Here is a 22,339-nt window from a genome sequence, read left to right on the forward strand (position 1 = left end):
GATTTGACATGTTTGTCTTGTTTGTTTGTTTGTGTCTGACAGTGCACCTCCATATGATTATATGGGTTTGTTCGAGTCGGATGTCGTGTTCGATTGGTGCCAGAGCGCAGCCTAACTCGAGAACCGCGTAATTCGGGTACAGACTGTATGCTGAATTCGGAACTATGTGGCACCATCTCTGCAAAATATGCCCATCACTATTCTGCTGACAGCGTGCAAAGAAAATGTGTTTACGAAAAAAAAGGAAAAACAAAACACACTTAAGCAAATCAAGGATTAAAATGTTCCAAAAAATATACAGAAGCATTGCGTTCTGAAAAGGTAAGTCGAGAAGCATAGTCGTGTAAAAATGAAATTAAAATTGATGCCAATAATTACCTACGCCACCGACTCTCGCACAACGTGTTCCGAAACCTGCACCATGGGCTATAAACGCTTACCGCCGCTGTCAAACGGAACAGACACATCGAACAAAACACACCATCTTTATAACAAAGTGTAGGGCGACGAAGCAAAACATTTCGTTCCAACTCGTCGATCGGTGCGCACGTGCGTGCGTGTTGGGTGCGTGCGTATGTGTGTGTTGTGAACCTTGCTGCTCAGACGACCCTTACCTTACCTTACCCGTGCGTGTCACAAACGGTGCGCCCGCTGGAGCGCTTGTGTGCGTTTAAGCGCGTGTGTGTGTAGGCGTGTATGCGGATTTGTTTGTAGGCAAAGTTGGCTTTCCATCGATACGTCCCAAACACCAGCAAGAGAGCGCGTCTTGGCACGCTGAAAACGCTGATCCGTGATCCCCGGAGCTGGTAGCGTGTGGTCGTCGTGTGTGCGTGTTTGTGTGTGCACGCTCGCTAGTGTGTGGCGTGCGCCTTCGATGGTTTTGGTGTGGTGCACTCTGTGCGTGCGCCAGCAGTGAGAGACGTCCGTAAAAGGGAGAAAACCCGCGCGCCCTCGCATACCCGTGCGCGCGCGCGTGTGTGCGTGTGTGTGTGTGTGTGGAACACACGGGGTCTCGCGGAGAAGAGTTTCCAAGTTTTCCACCGTACAATTTCCACCATACCCCCGGATTGGATACGCCGAGATAAAGAGTGAGATAGCGAGAGAGAAAGAGAGAGAGATTTCTAGTGCGAGAATAAGCCGTTGTGTGGTACTGCTGTGCGTGCGCGCCCGTGTGTGCGCAAGGTTTTACTTTTTGATATTATTTCCCCGCCTCCGTCCCGTCCCCTGCCCTGCGCGCATTCGTTCGCATCCCAGTCCCTGTGCGAAAGGGGCGGCGGGTGGTGTGTGCGTGTGTGAGTAGTGTGTGCGGCAGCAGGCAAGTGTGTAAGTGAGAGAGCGCGTGCAATTGCTTGTAGGTGCGTGTGTGTGTGCGTGCGTTTGCACTGTTGTTGCTGCTGGTGGTGCTGTATGGTGTTGTGTTTCTTCACGAGCGCTGCTGCTCTGTTGCTGTTGCCATCATCATCGTCATCATCATCATCATCATCGCCGTTAGGAGGAAGCGCGGTTTTGAGATCATCTCTCCGTGTTTCGGTTGTGTGTGTCGCGCTGTGGTGTGTAGTGCACTAAAGCACCAGGGAAAACTCTCACATTAAACCCCCGCTACGCCCGGATTCGCTAAAATGGCCACGAGCGACGACGAACATTTCCATCTGTACGAGGTGTTTCAGAATTGTTTCAATAAAATCGCCAACAAGCAGCCGCCTGGTAAGTGTGCGAAACTTCTCTTCCCTTTTTACCATCATCATCATCATCAGCATCATCAACACAGCATCTCTTCGTCATGTTGCTGCTTGGTGTCGTGAATTCGTGAATAATGACGGGCCGGTGTGCAAGTGTGCGTGTGTGTTCTCGCGCCCGACCGACCGTGCGTGCTTGCAAGTGAAAGAAAGAGCGGTGTAAATACACGCACGTACAGAAACGGTTCTCGGAAAACACTCACACACACACACACTCAATGTGTGTATGCGTGTTTTTAATGTCCGTTGAGCAGCAAAGGTTTTTTTTTACCCAGTTCGCCTTCGCTCTTCCGTCTCTGTTTTATCATTTCGCATCGCAACGGACGGGACACGCACACATACATTTACCCAGTTGTGAGCGGGAAGGGCAGACATCAAAAAAGGGTCGCCCTTTTCGCTTTCGCTCACTCTCTTTCGGCCTGCTGCGAATTATGTGTGCGGGAAGAAACGACGGCTCGCGCACACTGGGCAAGAAAGAAGAAGAATCCCTCATCGCATACATCCACACACACAAACATACATAATGCATGTTCCGTCCCGTTCTCGCTCGATCGAAATGCGTGCGTACTTGCTGGGCTATGTGTGTGTGTGTGTGCGTGGTGCGAGTGTATTAAACAAACGCTGCAAATAGAGGGGGTAGAAGTGTGCGTGCGTGTTTGTGTGTGTGTGTGCAATGTTACAGTCGATTAGGTTTTGACTGGCTTTTGGCTTCTTTTTTCTTTTCTTCGTTGCTTTGCTTTGACTCGTTTTCTCGTGAACCGTGCGCACAGTGGGTGCGTGAGAGGGGTGGACGGCGGCGGCGGAGGGAAGCTGAAACGGTTTTTATTTTTCGTTCCTCTCATCTGGTGAGGAAGAAAATAATCATCCGGAAAAATGATGCTCGGTCGGTATGAAAAACCTTCATTTTTCACATCCACGCTCGGCAATGAAGCGAACGGCAGAGAGAGAGGGCAAGAGTTTCTCGTTCATTCCGTCCTGTCAAACTGCTGCTGCTGCTGCTGTCGTGGGCGACTTTGTGTTCGGGGCGCTGTTGCGTTTTGCGGTGGAAAAGTAACCTCCACCCACCCCACCCTTTTCCTTCTCTAGCATACTCGCCCCATACTCACACAACCATGCTCGGTGGAACGTTTGCAAGAGAGAAGGGCCATGTGTGTCTGTGTGTTGTGTGTGGGGGTGCATTGTTGTTGTCTCATGTTGCAACACGACACGAAGTTGATAGAGACAAAAACACACAAGATGAACGGGCGGTACGGGAAAATTGTCATCCAAAGTATGGGTGCTGTTTAGATAAAGTGCGTCGCACAATGAAATCGAGTGAGAAAATACACACATACACACACAGGGATACATTTTCATCTCAAGAGATTCATCTTGAAGGATGAGCAAGACAGAGAGAGAGAGAGAGGGAGAGCGAGAGCGAGATGCTGTGAGCAGCGGTGGATGCTACTAATACTGTCGCTTGTGTACTACTGCGCGCGATTACTACTACAAACACTCGCTTGTGTCTCCTCCCTCCCCACTCTCAAGAAAACCTCACAAACGCGCCGTTTTTTGCGCAAAACGAGGAATTGCAACGAGTAAAAAAGGAACAACAACAAAAAACCAGCATTGCAACGAATCTTTTTATAAATATTTTGATTTGCACTGAAAAAGAGGAAAAAGGCGATATGAAAAAACCGGAAAAATGATGAAGCTATCGCTCTGTCTGCCACTTTGTAAATAGCGATAAGGGGGCATCGAGATGAAGATTTGGGATATGCCTTGGAGCAGCTGTTGTTGCAGCATTCCAACAAAACCATTCTAGAGTCCAAGTCACCACCTTTTTCCACCGCTTTCCCGGCGACGGGTCACAAAAATCGAGCGCGCTTGAGCAAATATTGTTGCCGTTGTGTCATGCCTGCAGAGCACCAAGAACCTGTCAGATGCAAACGGAACTCTATGTGCTGTGTGTGCTGTGTATTTGTCGCCCAATGTTGTGGCCACAACGCGCGCGTCACCATTCTGGCAGGGAAAGGCAATCTTTCACGCTCCCCCGTCCGGCTGGTTGACGTTTCCGTATATTTTCTTGCGTGAAAGGAGCTCTTGAAGAGGTGGAGAATGAGGAGGAGGAGTAGCGGAGAGCAGGCCATGTTGTGGGGAGCATGCAAAAGCCTACTTTGTTGTCGCACACTCTCTGGCAAGACGCAAAACTTTGTTTCTTAATGAGTTGTCCGGCCTTGTCAACTGGCGGCTGGCGGTGGCTTAAATAGAAGGAGATTGGGTCAACCATTGAAGGGGGGGGGGGGGGGTGGGGGGGGAGATGGGTGGGAGTTCGAGTTCGAGGATGTGAAGTACATTTCCCCTTTCGCGTACGAAATAGTGTGGTTTCATATGACCCCACATTTAAAGGCAGCCTCATTGCCTATAAGGCTCTCTGTTTCTCTCTCTCTCTCTCTGCCTTTCTTTCGCCAACTCTCGGGAGAAATGCCGTCACCACCATCACCCCTTTGCCAAACGTCTCCGGTAAGGCTGTGGCGGCCTGTGTGCAGCATGTCCCATATTTATGTCTTATTCAATGTCGTCTCGTGCATAATGTGACGTTTTCCCTGAGCCTCTCCACACCGGACACGACGACGCGAATGCTCTCCAGCCCTTTTGGAAAACAGTGCCCGCAGCAGTTTTTTTTTAAATCCCGCACCACCACCGCGTGCGTGTTTGGTTCGATTGCCATGGTGCTTCATCCATTGCTCCGCATACGCCAGAGCATGTGAATGGCATTTACGCCTCGCCATCCTCTGTACGGGCGGCGTCGAATAAGGCATTCGAAGCTGTCAAAAAGTGAGAGTCAAGTCAACCGCAAAAGTCCCTCGTACCAGGGTGGTGGAAGGAAAACCCAGACACACACACACACTCTGTCTTTGAAGCGCGCACACATCCACGGACGGACCACGAGTTTACCGAGCAGTATCCGAGGACCATTGGGAGCTCGGAAATGCCGCACATTGCCTTTATCATCATCGTGATGCGCTCTACCTTTTTGTCTCACGAGGCTGGAAAAATGAGCAAATAATAATACAATCTTCTACAAAAGGCGCACACAGTATGCAAAACGATGAAAAGCGGCGAGAGCGTGTTTTCTTCCTTTGCAAGCGGCATCAAGTCACTTCCAGCGCTCTGCCTTCCTCTCCCCGTCTGGGTGAAACAGCTCTGTGTGGTTCGTGGTGCCTGGTTTGTGAGAGTCTCGCCCTCTGCTGACTGAAGATGCCAGCAGAGGGAGAGTTTTGTAGCGTCTTCCAGCAACAACAAAAAGAGGCCGTCTTCTTCTGGCGAGAGCTGGTGAGCCACCCTGCTTATAGGCAAAGGTATCGTTTGAGTGTTGGTGTGTGTGTGTTTTTATGCTCTTTCTTGTGCTATTGTGTCGTTGTAAAAGGCGAAACGTACACTACTTGGCAAGGCGAAGGAAACTAAGTTGTCAAACAATAGTGTCTTTTCTATATTTCACCTCCGAATGGAGCTTTTTACAATGGCTGCGCATACTGTCGTTTCGGATAAGGGCTCGCAAGGGAGCGGCAATGTAGGCCAGACAGAGCGGTTCCTATCACCAACGAAACTGCATGGCCAGTGAACGAACGAACGAACGAGCAGTGGGAAAGGGTTGTCATGGAAGGAAATAGAAGGACATAGAAAAACATAGTTTTATATCTTTCTTTTAATGCTTCAGTTACAGAACCGTATTGAAGACAGCAAAAATACCTAGTTCATATCAATGTGAAGTTTAAAGATCTAAACATTAGATATATTGAGAAACTGAACTATTTTTTGTTGTAGGCTCAATGCATTTCTCAACTATTTTTAGTGTTTTGTTTGATGGTGTTTCATAAACATCATCTGATTATGTTAAATAATAGATTTTAGCGAAAACTCTACATACATGGTCTTTAAATAAATACTTAAACTTATTTCTCAAAGTGATTAGAAGTCTCACTGATAGCCGTAATTAGGTGATTGATTACTCGACTTCAATTGAAGAATTTTTCAAAATACAGTTTTATAAAGTAAATACTCCAAGAATAACCTGTACAGATGGATCCCCGAGATAAGACTGTATTTGGGACCGAAAAAATTTCCAAAATCAAGTATAAGTCGAAAAAGTCGCAAGTCGAATATTAGTCAATATATAGCTTATAACCCAAGTTGAAGACTCGAAATCTATAATATCGTGTATTTTAACTAAAACAATGTCAAATAATGCTTAATTTTATTTTAAAAGTCGTTTACGCGATATGAACATTCAGGTTGTCAGTAAAAACTTAAAAAAGCTTCTAAATCACAGGTTTTCAATGTCCAAATCAAAATCGTCATATCTGCAAATCGCCGTAACTTGACAGGGTAGTATCTCGACTGTATATCTATTATAGTCTTTGGCACTGTCCAAGGTGTGTGCCTTAGAAACCCAAATTTATATTTTAGAGTTGAAAACTGTTGACTTCTAGACACAATTTAACGAAAACTACTGTATTATCAATATCATTCCATTTCAAATTTCTCCCCTCCATTGGAGTTCCAATTCCAAGAACTCCTCATTTTTCTGGAACGTTCGGCGAAGAGTTGTTTGTTTCATTAAACTGCTTCAAAAGAGCTCGAGGATGCAATTCTTGAAATTCCACTTTATCAACAACGGTTTTTACATTGTTGCCTCTAATCCTCTAACCCCCTTATAATGACACTGTACGCAATTATTTGAATACACATTTAGTTTTACAGTTTTATCGAGCGACGGCGTCTTTGCAGGGTGCACATTTCAAGTCGACGCCTTATTTACGCATGTTTTCCGGTTGAAACAATTCCAAAGTCGAAGAAGAGTGGGAGGGGAGAAGCGTATGAATCAGCCCAGCGCCACCCAGCGATAGCAAGAAGACCAACACCAACACCAACCCTCTACAATGATTATACAATCAAAGTGTCTCAGCTTTGAACAACATCAACAGCAACAAAAAACAGTGCATTACAATAATGTTGCCATGCGTATGTCTGTGTGTGTGTGTGGCTTATGATAAGTTATGCTTTTGCTACAACATGCAGCGTGCATTCTACAGCGAAACGGCATACCGAACGTCCAGATAATTCATCATTTACTACCGTAGTAACCGCCGTAGTAGGCTATGAGAAAATTGGTCAAGAAATGGTCATAAAACTGTCACATTTCGCGACGCATCCATTAGTTTGGTGCAAGCCGAGGGAGGCAGGGGAGGAGGCGCTGATAGAGGAGCATATCGTTTGCGGCGGGGGTGAAGGCACAGCTACAAATGCTGCACAAACGTGTTTTTCGGGTGGAAAGGATTTGTGCACACGACGCGCGGTGTCTAAAATGGCGTAATTTCTGCCGTTGTTTTTCGCGACCGATCGCGGCCGTTTTATATTTATGGGAGACAATTATAAATGGGTACTTGTCACATACGCACATACGACGACGCCCTGGGAGAGAGGGGGAGGGCTGAGAAACTGGTGTGAGAGGCACTTACGCACACACGGGTCACCGGGATTTCGCAACAGCTTCGGGTTTTCCCTTTTACGCGCAGTTTCTTGCGTCCAAAAATTCGCTCGCAATCCCTAGCTTGGACCTCGTTACGAAAGGGTTAGGATTAGCAGGGGAAGAGGAAGGTACACAGCATACATGCATTATGCTAACGGACCGTTAATCTTTTTCAAAACTTCCCAAAAGGTAACGCCGCGAGAGACACCAATGGGCATGGAGTGTGGAGCGCTTCTATTACTTTTCCTTTTATTTTTCCTCTCGCAAGACTCCTTAACCGCATGCGTGTGTGTGTACGTGTTGCCTTCATTCCGAGCCGGTCTTATCTTTTGACGCTGGTTGTTTTTATTGGTCGTCGTCCCCCCGGTCGATAGAGGGAGGGCAAGCGCGCTGTGCTCCCCCATTGCTAATCGAATTACGAAGGAAGTGTGTGTGTGTGTGTGTGTGGATTTGCAGCCTACATCCGAAGGGGGAAGTGGGTGTGGAGGGTCCCCTTTCCCCCTCCCCGAGGGGGGATATCGATGCAAAGGAATAGAAACATCAACCAATCAGCCTGTGGCCTATCTCGCGCCCTCTATCAGTATCAGCCAGTCGAACCACAGACGCTAAAGATAAACGTTCCAGCGATCCGGCGGGAGTAAAAAAAAGGCATTTTGAAGTGAGCACAACACTCGGCATGGCCACAGACACACACACAGATAATATGTGTATGTGCAGATTAATGGTGTGACTCCGATTGCTAGCCGAACGCTCCGTTGGTCGTCGTCGTCGTCGTCATTGAAGGCCCTTTTTCAAAGGCAACTTTGGCCGATTAATCGAAAGCGCGAGATTAGTCTGGTGGTGGGTCCCTTGCCCACTACTCCCCCTCGCTAACCCAGGGCATCTCCCTGAGCCGCAGTATTTTGTGTTCGATTGATAAAAAAAACAGACCATTGCACAAATAAACGTTCGCTTCTCTCACCCATCGCAACCTGGCTGGGTAGACCTGGCTGTTGCCATTTGCTGCTGCTGGGGCCCGCTGCTGCTGCAGCATTGCTGATTTATAATCGAACCCTCTTGCCCCCCCGCCTCTAGAGCTTGCTGCACCGTTTGTTGGAGCGAGATCTGGCTTCGAGCGAAAGACTGCGCAGAGGCGATAACAGTCGAGTTCTGATGGCGGCGATATCTGTGCAACATCTACTAATCAAGGAATCTATGAGATATGGCAGCATTCTTCTAACTATTGGGTATCGGAAAAAAATAGACAAATTGGCCTTGTTTTTCTTTTTGGGCACCCGGGGTACAAAAACACGAGTAGCGATCGTGCGAATGGTTAAAGAAGTGAGGGAACTGCTGGAATGGAATCTCGCTCTTCACGGATTTTATACCGATTTGTTGGTGCGGAGTAAAAGCATGCTTTTCGGTTCTGCTTCATTTGTCTTCGGCCACACAGTGTGTGGGCACAGTGAATCACATTTCTCATTTACGTTGCCATGTGGGAGGAGGGAAGGAATGAAATGAAGAGAGAAAAAATAACACCTAAAAACCCGAAAGCTGTCCGGTGCTATTATGAATATTTGCATGGCCCGAAGTTGACAGCGGGGAGAACTAATTGTATGCCGCACTCTTTGGATGCAATAATCTGCACCCGCCAGTCCTCTCAGCCGGTGGAGTTGGACGCATTTGCTCCATTTGTTTTATCCCTTTTGCTTCGCATTTTCGCCCCATTCGTTTCCATTCCGTGCAGCGCATTGGATTATTCGCGCAGGGCGGTGGTGAATGTGTTGGGCTGGATTTATGATAAATCTTAACGCCCCGTCGCAGCACCGTCCACTGAATTAAAGCCACATTTTGACCACATCTCTGTGGTGGCATTGCTTAAACCTTCGGCCCCAGCGTTATCGAACCTCCTCGCTGTCTTCAAGAGCTTCTTATTCAACGCACCATTCGGTTTCCCCTTTTCGGAGCCGCTTATCACGCAGTGAGTGAACGATTTTATATACACCCTCAGTGGTGGACCGCCGGGGGGATTGGTGACTAAATCGAGTGGTGTTGTCGGGCTTTGGGTCGAAAAATTCACTACCTTCTAATACCACAATACACTGACGACAACGGCTGCTGCCGCGCGCGCCACCTTGACAGAGCACCCTGCGTGGAAGGAATTGCATCAGCGCATGATGAGGAATGGTGTTGTTATTTTTGTGTGTTATCATTTGCTAATCGATAAGCGGCGAGACCTTCTTTTTTTCGTGGCGAATCGTCAAACAGATAGCAATGTGTGACTCGCAGCGGGCGCGGGAATTCCACCAGTCCCGGCGCGTGTTGAGAGTACCCATCCGGGCTCAACAACTATTAGGTTAACGATAATAATCAACCGTTTCGACGATCGATTTTGATTCCGGGCTGGCTTCGGCTCTGCGTGGCTCGTGGTGGGTGGTGAAGGGTGAGACCCCCCCGAGACACCCACGGTTGTATGTGCGTGTCTTTTGCCTCTGGTCGGTTGTGCGATTGTATTCGCGACCCAGAGAGAGAGGGCCTAATATTGTGTGTGTCGGGAGGCCTATCAATTATCATTCACCCTTCATGTCGCTGTGCTGTAGTGCGCCGTCGACGACGCCCGATGGCTTGCGGACATGCTTGTGGTGTGCTACTGTCGAGGGCAGGAGGAGAAGGAAACAACCCTTCATCCCCTACCCCTATAACTATGGCGAGAAGTATACTATGTGTCAGAGCGCTGGCAGTAGCGGAGGTCCTCCCATCGAACACAAAGCGTTGTTCGGTTGGTACCCTCGGTTTTGTTTGGCCCCTGATACAAAAATTATAACAAGAATGCGTCAACCCACCCACCACATTGCCAGACCCCAAACGTTAACCTTCGAAAGGATTTCCAAGCGGGTGAAGATATCAATGGGGGAGGGGGGGGGGGCAGGGAGACAGGGTGGTAATTATCGTTCGGATTAAAACGCACGATGGAGAGGAGGAGGTCGTGTGGGCCCGTGTGGGGGGGTAGCATTAAGTAAAGTATTCCCTTTCGTCCGAACGCTGTCGGTTAAATGGCTGGCGATTATTATAATTGTATCGCGTATCGCTTTTAATTCGATCGATGATAAGGGAGGATCAGCGTGTGAACAGAATCGTTTACCCGTCTGGTGTGTATGTGTGTGTGTGCGTTGCTAGTTGGGAGGTTATTATAGGGGTTGGGAGTAAAAGGGGTAACTGCAACGTTAATGTGTTGTTTTACTGTTTTAAACTTATGTACAGCTCCCGAGACATATATTTTGAACCTTTTAATTATTGGCTAATATGAGAACGATTGAAACTTTTTCGATGGTGTTTTGTGGCACTAAGCTAATATGCGTTTTATATTTTTGTAAAGTTGGAATCGAGACAGAAAAGACAACTTCTAGGACTAATATTGATCTTCTGGTTGGCGTTGTTTTCGCTACCAATGATGCCCAAAATGGTCATCTATCAACAACACTTATTGCTCAGAATCTTGTACTTCTTATTGGCTAGTTAACTTCACAAGCGTACGACTGCGCTCATGGTGCCGTGGTTGGTGTGTTGTGTTATTACACCATCGACACTGGATCGATTCTCAACACGACGTGGTCTACTAATGGTTGATCTTTCTTGTGGAGGTTTTATCTGATTGTTCTTAAACCTTTGTAATTCTATTTAAAACATGATCAGATGGTATTCTACGGCTAAACAAAGAAGATGAAAAGAAACAAAAAGAGAAGACAACCCAACCAACAAAAAGCTTTGGTAACGCCAATTGTGCTAAATGAATCTCAGCGTGCTCTCTTCTTTGTTTTATTTTTTTACATTTTCATACCCTTTCAATATACCGTTGCCGACAGCCTTTTTAGCGACAATGCTAGTCTTTGATCGCTCGGCATCGCTCCCTCGTCTTTGAACTTTAACCACATGTGTGGTGTTCGCTTTCGGTTTCATCCAGCTCCTCCGCCAAGTCACGTTCGTTCAGTGAGTCATTTCTAGTTCCGTCCACAGGTACACACATGGGACACAACCCGTCAGTGAGAAGGTACAGCTAGAGACAACACAATTAGATGCACAAAGCAGTAGAGCACGCAATTGTGTGTGGATGACGCTTGATCCGAGCAATTGTGTGTTAACGAACACAGCCCGGCAAACGCGTTTTCGAGAAGCTGTTGATGTGCTGTGGCTAACGATTTTGACTATTTATTCTGTGGTCCAACTTCCGCTTGGTTCGATCTTTCTACTTCTCTCTCTCCTCTATATCGTCGCGCTGCGTGTCCTCTGCACTGCTCGTCTGAACGAATGTTTTTGTTAGCCGTGCGCGATCATTACACGCCGTAAGGGGTGCTTGATGCCGACAGACGATGCGGTGTGTACTGCCTCTCGCTTGCCTCTCCTCCCGAGTGTGCTCTCTAGTCTTCTCTTGATCGTTCTTGTGTGTTGTGGCTCTGCGAAGGAAGAATCGAACCATCAACGCTCTCCGCGCCTCCCAGCCGAGTTTTTGAACGGTGGCAGTATTAATCGCGCTTCTCCTCCGATCCTCCTATGGGTCCGCTTGCTAATGTTTGTTGTTTTTGTCCAATCTCTTCTCCCACATCTCGCGCACGCATGCCACAGCCCGCTGTCTGGCCTTCTCCTTGCCGTGCTAGATCACAAACAAAACAGTGTGTATATCGATCCAGCTTCAACAATCCACCGTTTTGGCCATGCTCCCGCGTGTGTCTCCATGTATGTGTGTGTGTGTGTCGAAGAGATGTACACATGAAGTGGTAGGAGAGAGAGGGAGTGTATGTTGTTTAGGGTTGCGTGTGCAGCGAATGATCATCATTATAATATTTCTCTACCCTTCCGCTTTCCGCTTAACGATCGCTGCCCTCCCACCCTTCAAATCATTCGAGATCATCTCATCGTTCCCTCTCCTGCCCAATTCTCCTCCCCATGCTACTGGAAAGCGCGTTCTTAGGTTTCACTTTCTTCGTTTTGCGCGTTCGCCGCTTGCTCTCTCCTCTGTGCGGCGGAATCGTAGAATGTCGTTGAAATTAGCACCACGCGCAAGTATCACGCGCGCATGCATAAACGGATCCGGCAGGGTGAGGGGTGAGTGAATGGATTATTTTTTTTAAGACCCTCCCTTGCACGCGTTACCCCCACGAACCGCTCACCAAGGGAGGAAGAATCGCGCGTCGTCGCTACGGCTGGGCCCTGGGCTGGGCGAGAGAGTTCGGCGCGCGCGCGCGGGCAATGCGCTGTCGTTCATGCGTTTAATTATTGATCCAATGGTTTTTAGCCTTCTTCTTGGAGCTGTGTGGAGGTTGTTCCATGCGGCAAGAGACCGTTTTGCCCCTTTTTATCGGGTTACTAAGTAAGCGGGAAAAAGCTAGTAAGATGTAGCCGATGATCGGAGATCATCATGTCCAAGTGGTGTGAGTAGGCAAGAGAGAGATGTATCGCAATGATCCAGTGGGGCGAGCAGTTTGGAAGTCACTCAGCATCAGCGCAGTTTGTCGGTGGAAGTATCATGCAATCTTTGGCCCTTTTTTCTCGAGCCGCGAACCGAGACTTCTACACCGACGTTTGTCTCTTTGTATCTCGTACCGTCATCATCATCAGCATCATCGATCGTGAACGACCGCATATCGGTCTCACACTGGATGCTTCTTTGTATGAGGCCCCAACCGTTTTGTGGCGTTGCGTTTTTTTCTCTCATTTAATTATGAACACCCGATGGGTTGATCTTTTTTAGCTACATCACTGTTGGTAGAGACTTAGGCGGGAGGAGCGAGCATACGCGCACACACACAGGACCGCGGGAGGCATGATGATGCGCGATCAAAAACATAAATAATGAAATTATGGCCTTTTCTTGGACTGTATTTTTGGAAATCATGCTTCTCCTTTGTTTGTGTCTGCGCGCATTGCAATGCTTTGCTCATGGCTCGATGTTGTTGTTGGTCGTGGCGTGGCTGCTATTGCTTTCTGCTGCCACTGGGGTCTTCTAGCTCTAGGAGCAAAAGAAGAGATGATCTCGGCACTCTGTTGGACTCTGTGCTTCAACCATATTTATCCTCGTGGGGATGAGTTCTTTCGGTCGTGTTTTCATTCTTTGTGCGTTTCGTCTTTTTTCTGAAGCGGCGCTCCTCAGGGCCGTCAACTTCTCGGGTTGTGTGTCCGCAAAAAATAAAACGAGTGTGTCGCACTTCCCCAGTCATTTGGTCCATTATTTATCGCTGTATGATTCCGTGTGCTCTCAACACTTTCGTCTTTTTGGGTGCGCGCGCTTGATACTGTGAAAGGGAGTGTGATACGCGTACTAGGGCAGGCGGAGGAGTAATGGTCACTGATGACCTACAGTTACTAGGCTTATCGAAAAGAAAAAATAAAATCTTCAATAATATTAGTTGTAGGATAATTTGGTTTCTAATTCTCAGGAATTGAGAAGTGAGTTGCCACCACACTCATCTAGATTTTAATCGAAAGCTTTTTAAACCGTATATACCTGCAGGGTTTGGATCGAATAGTAATTTATGGCATGTAATTTCTATTTTAGACAATCCTAACGTGTGTTCACCAAAACCTGAAGAACCTTACTATGTCATCCTTGTGTCGAACTTCTTTTGGATGCCGTTGTGTTATCTTGATATCTGAAAACCCTAAAAACACATTTTAAAACTGCTCGAAACAAATAGTGTGAAGTTAGTAGTAAACTGCTCGAAAATCTGAAACTTTGGCTACGATATCTTCAAGAGCCTTAAAGTTTTTGCAAAATTTTTTGAAAGACTATGAAGTTTTTAAATATTGCTACAAAATAGATTAGCATTCAAAAACATAAAGTAAAGCTCTGTTTTTGATAGAAATAAGAACATGAAAATAACTTAGAAAGGTTATAGATGCCTTTATAACTGAAGTAATGCTTTATATCAGCCAACAGAGGGCCAATCTTGTATGGCCAATGAAATCTAAAACAAGTTCTTAACATCCAAATTGGATTCCTTGTGTGTTCCTAGTAGTAATTGCTGTAATGTGTCATTCCTTTTTGAAAAAACGGAATAACTTTGTATGATCGCATTGCACCATCTTCGACTATCCCATAGTAGCAATGACGATCATTCTCGATGCTACAAAACTGAAGATCACTTGCAAAAAAAAAGAAGGCCAAAATAAAAACACATGCAATAAATATACTTTTCTTTACGCGGAGTGTGTGAGTGTTCTATGTGTCCATGGAGCGGAAGAGATTGACATTTTTTTCCACCCCATTTCATATACTATTTCATCAGCAGTAAGTGGGGGGTTGGCCGGAGGACAACACACCATTATCTTCATCGTGGGTTACAGTCTCAAGCCAGCTAAAGGGTACATTAAAGACGGAGCGCGGTCCGCTCCATCGGGGATTAGCCGCGATTCTGCCCAGGGTGGAGGAGCATAGAGCACTTGGAGGGTTTGGTGTGGTGACAGGTTTACGCAAACCCAATGGCGCGCGCGCACATTCTCGCTGTGTCGCGGGCCGTTTCGGTTGCGTCGCGTTTAGAAAATTTATGGTCCGCTGTCTAATACTGGCTGGCCTGGCTATCATTCCCGGCTGGGGGGGAGTTTTTTTTGGGTGGCGATTCCGGAGTGTCTTTGGCGGATGGCGACAGTAGCACTACTTTACGATTGGTGCTGGCTTTAATGGAATCATCGCCAACTTCTCGGAAATCAACCCGAGCAACAACAACGGCCAAGCAACTCTGTTAGCAAAAATCAAGTTTGCTTCCCCCCCCCCCAATTTTGGCGGACGTGTTGGGTGATCAATTTATGATTTCCTCCGGCGCACTCTGGAAACGGCCAGCTCAAGCTCCACCCGATGTGTATACCACGGTGTGGCACGTCTCCCGCAAAATGTAAAAAATGATTAAAACGAGGAAAAAAGGCCAAATCTACGTCATAATAAAATAGTTTTGCGTTTAAATCAATTTTCCTCGCTTTTACAGTGGAATCCCGGGTATAATACTGGGAGAGGGGGGATCGTGTGTTATTTAATTTCCTGCGCTCGAAATGGTGTGTGAAAAGCAATTGGACGCACGATGATTATCCCATTTTACTATGGTAGGGGGGGGGGGGGGGGAGACCTCGTCCATCTCTCCTACCCATCGCTTGCAAAGACAAGGCATAAAATTGAATTAGACTAGCTCGTCTCTTTCGCGCGTATGTGTGTGTGTGTGTGTGGAGCGCACTTCGGGAGTAACAAATTGCGCTCAACATTTTCCTTTGATTTATGCCTCGTGCTTGCGTCCTCCACTGCGCCCCCAACGAGCGGGTTGAAGAAGGAGAAGGCAGTAGCGGGCGAGATCGTCGTCATTTGGGCGTTGATGTATGCTGTCGTCATTACGATCATGGCCAACGTCGCGCCGCCGTGAAGAGGATCCCTGCTCGAAGCCATCTTCGGCTCTCCTTTCTCTCTGTCTCACACGCGGCTGTGTTGCAGAAAGGGAGAAAAAAGAACTAAAACAACGCGCCACCACCACCACCCTTGGGACGCGCGAGACCATCGCGTTCGAAAGTGTGAAAAACTAATGCGTGCGTGTCTGTGTGTGTGTGTGTGTGTGTGTGTGTGTGTGTGTGTGTGTGTGTGTGTGTGTGTGAACGATGCCGCAGCATCACAGCGGAGCGCATTTTACGGCGGAAAAAGGAGGAAAATTAGTAATAGTGTAGCACCACAGTAACGAGAGCACCGCAGTTGGTTGTGTTTGGTTGCCTGTGGGAAAACACAGTCCTGCGAGAGAGGAGGAGAGGTGTGTATATGGTGAGACGCGGGCCAGTAGAAGGAAGGAAGATGATTTTGAATTACTATTTATGATTTTATATCGCAGCGTGTTGGCTTTTTTTACCCTGTTCGACCCGCTACAGCTTTCCTTGTTTCTTTCTCTCGCCGTTTGCGAGCTCACTTTATGACGGGGCATAATTCTTGGGCGTAGTTTCTTCGAACGATCTTCTTGTTGTGAGGGTGATTGTTGAGGAAAGGAAAAGATGCCACCGTAAAAAAAAGTCGGTGGCGCACGGGAGAGAAGGACGGTTTTGAAACGAATCTTCTTCCATGCTGCCTCTTTGGCAAGCATGATCATAAACATTCGGGAGCGGCGTTCTCGGGCGGCGTTCGGCCGGTTCGAAAACGGTTGTTGACTGTGGGAAAAGGGCCTACACCGAGCGCCGTGCACCACCGATGCGCTGTGGAATGAAGAGGGGAATGCTATGGAAATTGTGCATCAACAAAATCAAAAGAGAAAAATGCTGGAGGAAAGATGAACGAAAGGAGGAGGTTCGTTGTGTATATGTTATTGCTTGCCGTGCACTAACACTCTTTCACTCTTCCAATGGAAGGCAAAAAAGGTGTACGACGTAAAGAGGAGGCCGTAAGGAGGGAGTGGGTGCTTAATCCCAATGAATGGCTTTTGCCGTTTTTTCTTTCATGTGTAAGGGAATAATCACTTTAGAAGAAGAAAAAAATGACTTCAGTTTTGACGGTAGAAATTATGAAGCAATAATTTTAAGGTCTTGTTGTTTTTTTGGGCTCATCGTTTCCCGTCCCCGCTTCTGCCCGAGTAGAGTAGAGGGTGGGAATTCTGGGGCCACAGCAGCATGGACTTTCCCATACATCAATGACAAGCGTGAACCTCCTCCTCCGCAATGCACCATTCGGTGCTTTGGAGAATTCTTTCCGCCTAACCCTATCTTTATCCGAATGTTTTGCTTTCCAATACACAAACCGGGGAAAGAAAAACAAATCCACCGGGGGAAAAGGGCCTTCCTCCGAAATCATAATCACCTAACCCGAAGCAAAGGAAAAGCCTCTCTTCAATGCGTCGTGACTGTGAACACCGTAATGGGAAAAGTGTCTTGCCGAAGAACTCAGGAAACGAATTCAGGGAATTTTCCGGCATTTGCTTTTGTCGTTGGAAGTTTTTCCTCCTTGTTTTTCTTGCACTCTTTTCCACTCTTTTTCCACAACACATTTATGTCTCCGTTTAGTGTACCACAAGGTGTGTGGGGCAGGCAGTGCTAACTTTTCTCCATTCTCGATTAATGAGGCCCGGAGGAAGTTATTAGGAAGCATGTGTGTGTGCTTGGAAGAAACAACCATTTAACTCATTTGCTCTCTTATAATGGTCGCTCGGTGGCACAGCAGGACTCTTTCCCTGGTGCCCTTTATCTAATACGATTGCTGCAACAAAACTCAGCCAATTCATACAGAGCAATACATTAGAGGCAATGTCGTAGGTGGCACAATTGTTTTTTTTTTCTTCTCTTAACTCCAAGAAGGAGGTGGCGGTCCCCCAAGACACCCCTTTCCAATAACGTCCACTAATATCTCGTGGGGAGCGGGTGGGGTTTGTTGCGAAATTATTTCTCGAACGATTCCGACTACTAGGAGCAGGAATAAGCGAAAGGGGGAGGGGGGGTCCCTTTTTCACCGTCTCTCGTACAAAAAAAAAACCGCACAGAAGTGGGTCGTTCGATCGGATTTAAACGATCGGGCGTCTTAATCAGCGGTTGGTGGCTTCTCGAGACCTGGTACATACACACACCGACTGCTTCTGGCATACTAGATAGTAATCGCGTACTTTAGGGGCACCCCGTCGGCCCAGTTGTCCTTGCGGAGGTCGGTTGGTCGCGGTTGGACGCTTGCTCTTGCAGTTGCTCTCCGTTGTTAAAAGAAACCATTTCCCGCTGCGAATTAGTGGTCCGGCGCAGTGTGGAGATTGTGGAAGCAAAAGGGAAAAAACAACAGCTTAAATCATAACACCACCAGGGGAATGAACAAGAGAGAGAGAGAGAGACTCCGTTTGTGCCCGTTCGTTCCTAAAAGGCATATTTTCTTTACTTGTGCGCCCTTCTGCCCGTTGCTGCCGCTGGTACCGTTGCCGAAGTTTATTAGATGCTGTGGTTTTTGTTAATTTGTAATTGTCCGGTCGGGGTACTTTTTTTGTTTTGTTTTTGCTGCTGCAGACCGGGGGTTTTTCCTGCACCACAGCCCTCCGTTTGTAGGCGCGACTTCAAACGCGCCAAGTTATGAACTTTACCTGCACGGTGGCGGTGTTGGTTTGCTTGACTTGGCTTGACTGCCTGAGGTGTTTCTCTTGTGCGCTGGGCAGCATGATAGAGAGGGGAAAAACACGGCGGCATGCGAGCATAACTGCCGTCAGCAGACCGATATCACCCACACACACACAGACCAGCACGCCTACAAGAGCTGTAGGTGATGCTATAGACGCTGCAGCAGCAGAGCCAGGGCAAGCGTTGCGAAGGGCCCCAATGTTGATGAAGGTCGAACCAGATGCGAGAAGAATTCCACTTCTCGGTGTGTTGCAGCCAATTTCGCCTGGTTTCTTTTGGATTCGCTCCTTCTCGATCTTCTCTCGGTGTACGGGCGGTTGTGACGTGTGTGTGTGTGTGTCTGTGACGTGACGGACTTGGCCCGACGGCCTTGCCACGATTTTGTCTAACTTATTCTGCAACACGCGGCGGCGGCCCTTCCTTTCGTTTGCGGGAGTTGTGTTTGGACAGGCTCGCCGATGATAAACTAACGCAAACGTCCAACATGTACCACCAGGGGGGAAGTTTGCAGATGCAGACGCTTAAGATAATCATCTCGCCTCCCTCACGCGCAAGCTTTTCCGCTCCGGTGCAGAACCAAGCGCGGAATTTCCGCGGAATAGCAAAATCGATTAGCAGCGTGGCCCTCGTCCGTCTGGGTAATGCCTTGAAATGGATCACTTCATTAACCATCAATTGAGCCATTATGGGAGCAGTCTCAGATGAAATCACCCAACAATCCTCGTTGTACGCAAATATATACCACTGCACAGTTAAATGAAGGCTAACGTTCGCATGCCCTAATTATAAAATTAGTGGTTTAAGTTTGAGATTTTGAATTTGTGATTTCATGTGATACAATTGTGATATCGTCTGGTGATGTTGTTTTTATTTGCAATTTGTGATACATTTTCATATTTGTTGACTAACGCGCATATTCTATTTTGATTTCTACGGGACATGTTTCATGAAAATGAACTCCAAAGTGAACTTTTCATGAAGAATCGACAAATAATTCTGAGCATCTTTCTTCTATCTTTTTCAAACTTCCAAATTTAAATTGAAAACTCATCACTTTTATTAATTTATTCCTAACTTACCATCTAATAGCAAATTTGAACAAAGACAGCCGATAATCCCTAGACACTAAATCACAACATTTTCCCCCCATTGTGTTGTTGTGCTTGGAAGCAGTGGATTGAAATAAAATCATTCAAAATTCCAATTTCACTCTCCCGTTCCCCCCCTTTCCCGGGCCAACCATGCTCGCTTCGGTTTCTATCGGGCACATAATTAGCTTGCTTATGAATAAATTACTGATATGCACTAATTTCGGCAGTGCCTTTTTCCCGCGTTTAGTTCCCATTGGATCGATTCGTACCCGAAAATGGTAATTGAGTCACAAAGCTCTCTCTCTATCTTGCCTGCCTCTGCCTGTCCGTCGAATCCTCACACAAACGCTTCGAATGCAAATGCCAAATACTCCCGGTTCCCTGGTAGATAGCACGAGAAATGCATCCATAATTTTAAACACACGAGAAAATTAAACTATACCGACAGGGGGGGGGGGGGGGGGGGGGGTAGTAGAATGCATTTGCGAACGGCCTGAGGGGTTGTGGTATTGTGGGTGGCAAACATTTAGCGTTTTGGCAAAACAGCGAAATCAGTTGTGTGGAGCTCCATCTCTCTCTCTCGCTGCGCGCATTGGAAATGGCTTTTAGCGTGTGTGTTGGCACCGTTTTAGTCGGCCTGCTGCCGGGAAGTGCCTCATTTTCTTGCCTTCCCACGGTTTTTGGCGGGTGTGTTTTGGTCCCGTTTGCAATGTTCGTAGAACACCTCTATCGTGCCCGTTTTAGAGGATGTGCAGCTCCCGCGGGGAGTTCCTTTATTTTGCCTTCTGGGTTGCCTTGCAATTGCCTCATCGATGGTTTGATCGTTCGAATCTACGGAACGGTAAATAAATGGTAGGCAGAACAGCGGTGGCCGTTTCCGATTTGTGGTAACGGGGCAGGAAGAGCACCGACCTTCTCTGAATCCTCCCCCCGAATGTCGGAAAGTTGCCTCGGCAAAGTCAGTCAGTCAGTCAGTTGGGCATCCACTGGCCAACCGCGGAAGCAAATCACGCGCACCTCACACACTGTGAACGACAGATTCCACGTTCGAAGCCAACGGGAGAAACAGCTGCTATTATTTGTGCACCCCACACGGTGCATCTATATACCCCCTCTAGGGGTGTTGCATTCTATGCTACTCTCATCGGGGTGATGTGCGCGCGGTTGATGGAGTGTAGAAATTGGGGATGGCAAAAAGGATTCGTTCGCCACTCTACAGCCCAACAGCAGTGTGTAGATGCGGGGGTTGATGGGATCTGTTTATCTTTCGGCTGTATTCGCCCGGGCTGTATGTGTGTGAGTGTGTTGGATGGGGCGTGCAGCAGTTCGTTTGAGGTCATTTGCATCGAACTTTGTTGTGTTCCGACGTCGCGCCCGGGCACGATATTTCGCGAGCACCAAACCGCGTTTCTGAGTTCGTCCGCGTTCGTCGCTCGGCTTCCTGCCCCTTACTGTGATGATAATTAACTTTGTTGTCACGCATTAGTCTTGCTGAAGTGTGCGTATATGGGGATGTGTTGTTGTACCCCATTTGACTGACTACTGGAAGTGCATCAACGGCGGCACAACGGCACTGCACTGGCACAAATGTTCGGCGGTGGTGTTGCCTTGGAGCGAGTACTTTTCCTATCCTTCGGGCGTGTGTTTCAGGTTTGATTGTTTTTCGAAGTTGCGGGTTGCACAATTATTATTTGCATGGGCTCTCTCTCTCTTGTTCGCGCGCCTGTGTGTCCCTGGTAGGAGCCACGGGCGGTAGATACTGGCAGACTTGCGGCCATAAACAATTCATTGACGAGGGAATTCTATCGGCATGCTGGTGCAGCAGGAGCAGTTATTTGGACATTGTAGCAAGGTGGAAATGAGTTTTCGCGCCACAACGTGTACTGAATATTATGTTGCTTTGAATCGATAGTGTTCTGGATGAGCTGTTGGGTTCCATAAGACATAAGACGGATGCAAAATGAGTTTGGAAGTGAATTTAGTACTCAGATTTTCTAATTAAATTGGAAATAATTGAAGTTCTGATGTTTTATTTGAATTACAGAATATTGTTTGGTATATGACCAATTCAAATTTTTATAACTCAAATATTCTAGAGACATCGTTAAATAACATGTTTGTAATAACAATTGGTGCAATAGCTATGCGGTTAATGCCTACCGAAGATATCAGCGTAGCTCTTTTATTTGCGTATATTCGTGCATTGAACTGCTTAATTTGGTAGCAGACTGTACTTCATATACCTTTGTTGCACGCTGGCATTGAATTCGATCGATAGTACAGCTGTCAACGCATTGGTTCAATGACACGTCTGTCGTTGGTTCAAGTCCCGAGGTAGGTTCAAGTTCAAATGCTGGGTTGTGTTCTCCTTTCGGGTTAGTATGGCTGTTATTAATGAGATCTCACAGTAGATAAGTAAATCAGTAAAGAACAACGCATTTAATAATAGGTTCATGAATATGACTCATAAAAATAATAAAAAAAGATTTGTACACGATATTCGTTGCTCCAATTGCGGGTCAAAACTATCATTGATTTATTGGCAGTGGCACAAATTAACTGTGTCATTGCTTTTGCCATCTTACGTTGCCCTCACAACGTAGACTTTCACCCAGTTTTGACAGTGTGTAATCAACTACCGTCCGTCCGGAAATGTGGCATTCAGTGGCTCATTATCAGTCACATGCGGGAAAGGAAAGCCACCGAAAAGGATTCTTTAACTGTTTTAGAGTGTAGGCTTGTCTGAGTGTGTGCGTGTGTGTCTGTATGGGTACATTACTTAGTAATTATGCTCCCTACCGCCCCATTGGATGCCGAGGGAGGAGTTGCTTTCGCATCGTCTCGCCTCGAGTGTCCTTTTTACTCTCTTTTTTTCGGGGAGCATTTCCTCATACACACACACAGTAATGGAGTGTAGAACGGACCGC

At 47.2% G+C, this 22,339-nt stretch overlaps 1 protein-coding gene across 8 annotated transcripts in view; it reads left to right on the forward strand.

The window, feature by feature from the left end:
- Positions 1-452: 452 nt before the first annotated feature.
- The window catches only part of LOC4577964 (protein daughterless), a 69,396-nt gene continuing 47,509 nt past the window's right edge, over positions 453-22,339 (forward strand). For 5 of the 8 annotated variants that reach the window (XM_061653942.1, XM_061653944.1, XM_061653946.1 and 2 more), the window contains exon 1: positions 504-1,704. In XM_061653942.1, the coding sequence (XP_061509926.1) occupies positions 1,620-1,704 (85 nt within the window). In that variant the 5' untranslated portion in view covers positions 504-1,619. Of the gene's footprint in view, positions 1,705-22,339 lie in introns of all 8 variants that reach the window. The other 3 variants (XM_061653943.1, XM_061653941.1, XM_061653949.1) reach the window with 3 other exon arrangements.

The sequence above is a fragment of the Anopheles gambiae genome, chromosome 3, assembly GCF_943734735.2.
Source record: "Anopheles gambiae chromosome 3, idAnoGambNW_F1_1, whole genome shotgun sequence".
Classification (NCBI taxonomy): domain Eukaryota; kingdom Metazoa; phylum Arthropoda; class Insecta; order Diptera; family Culicidae; genus Anopheles; species Anopheles gambiae.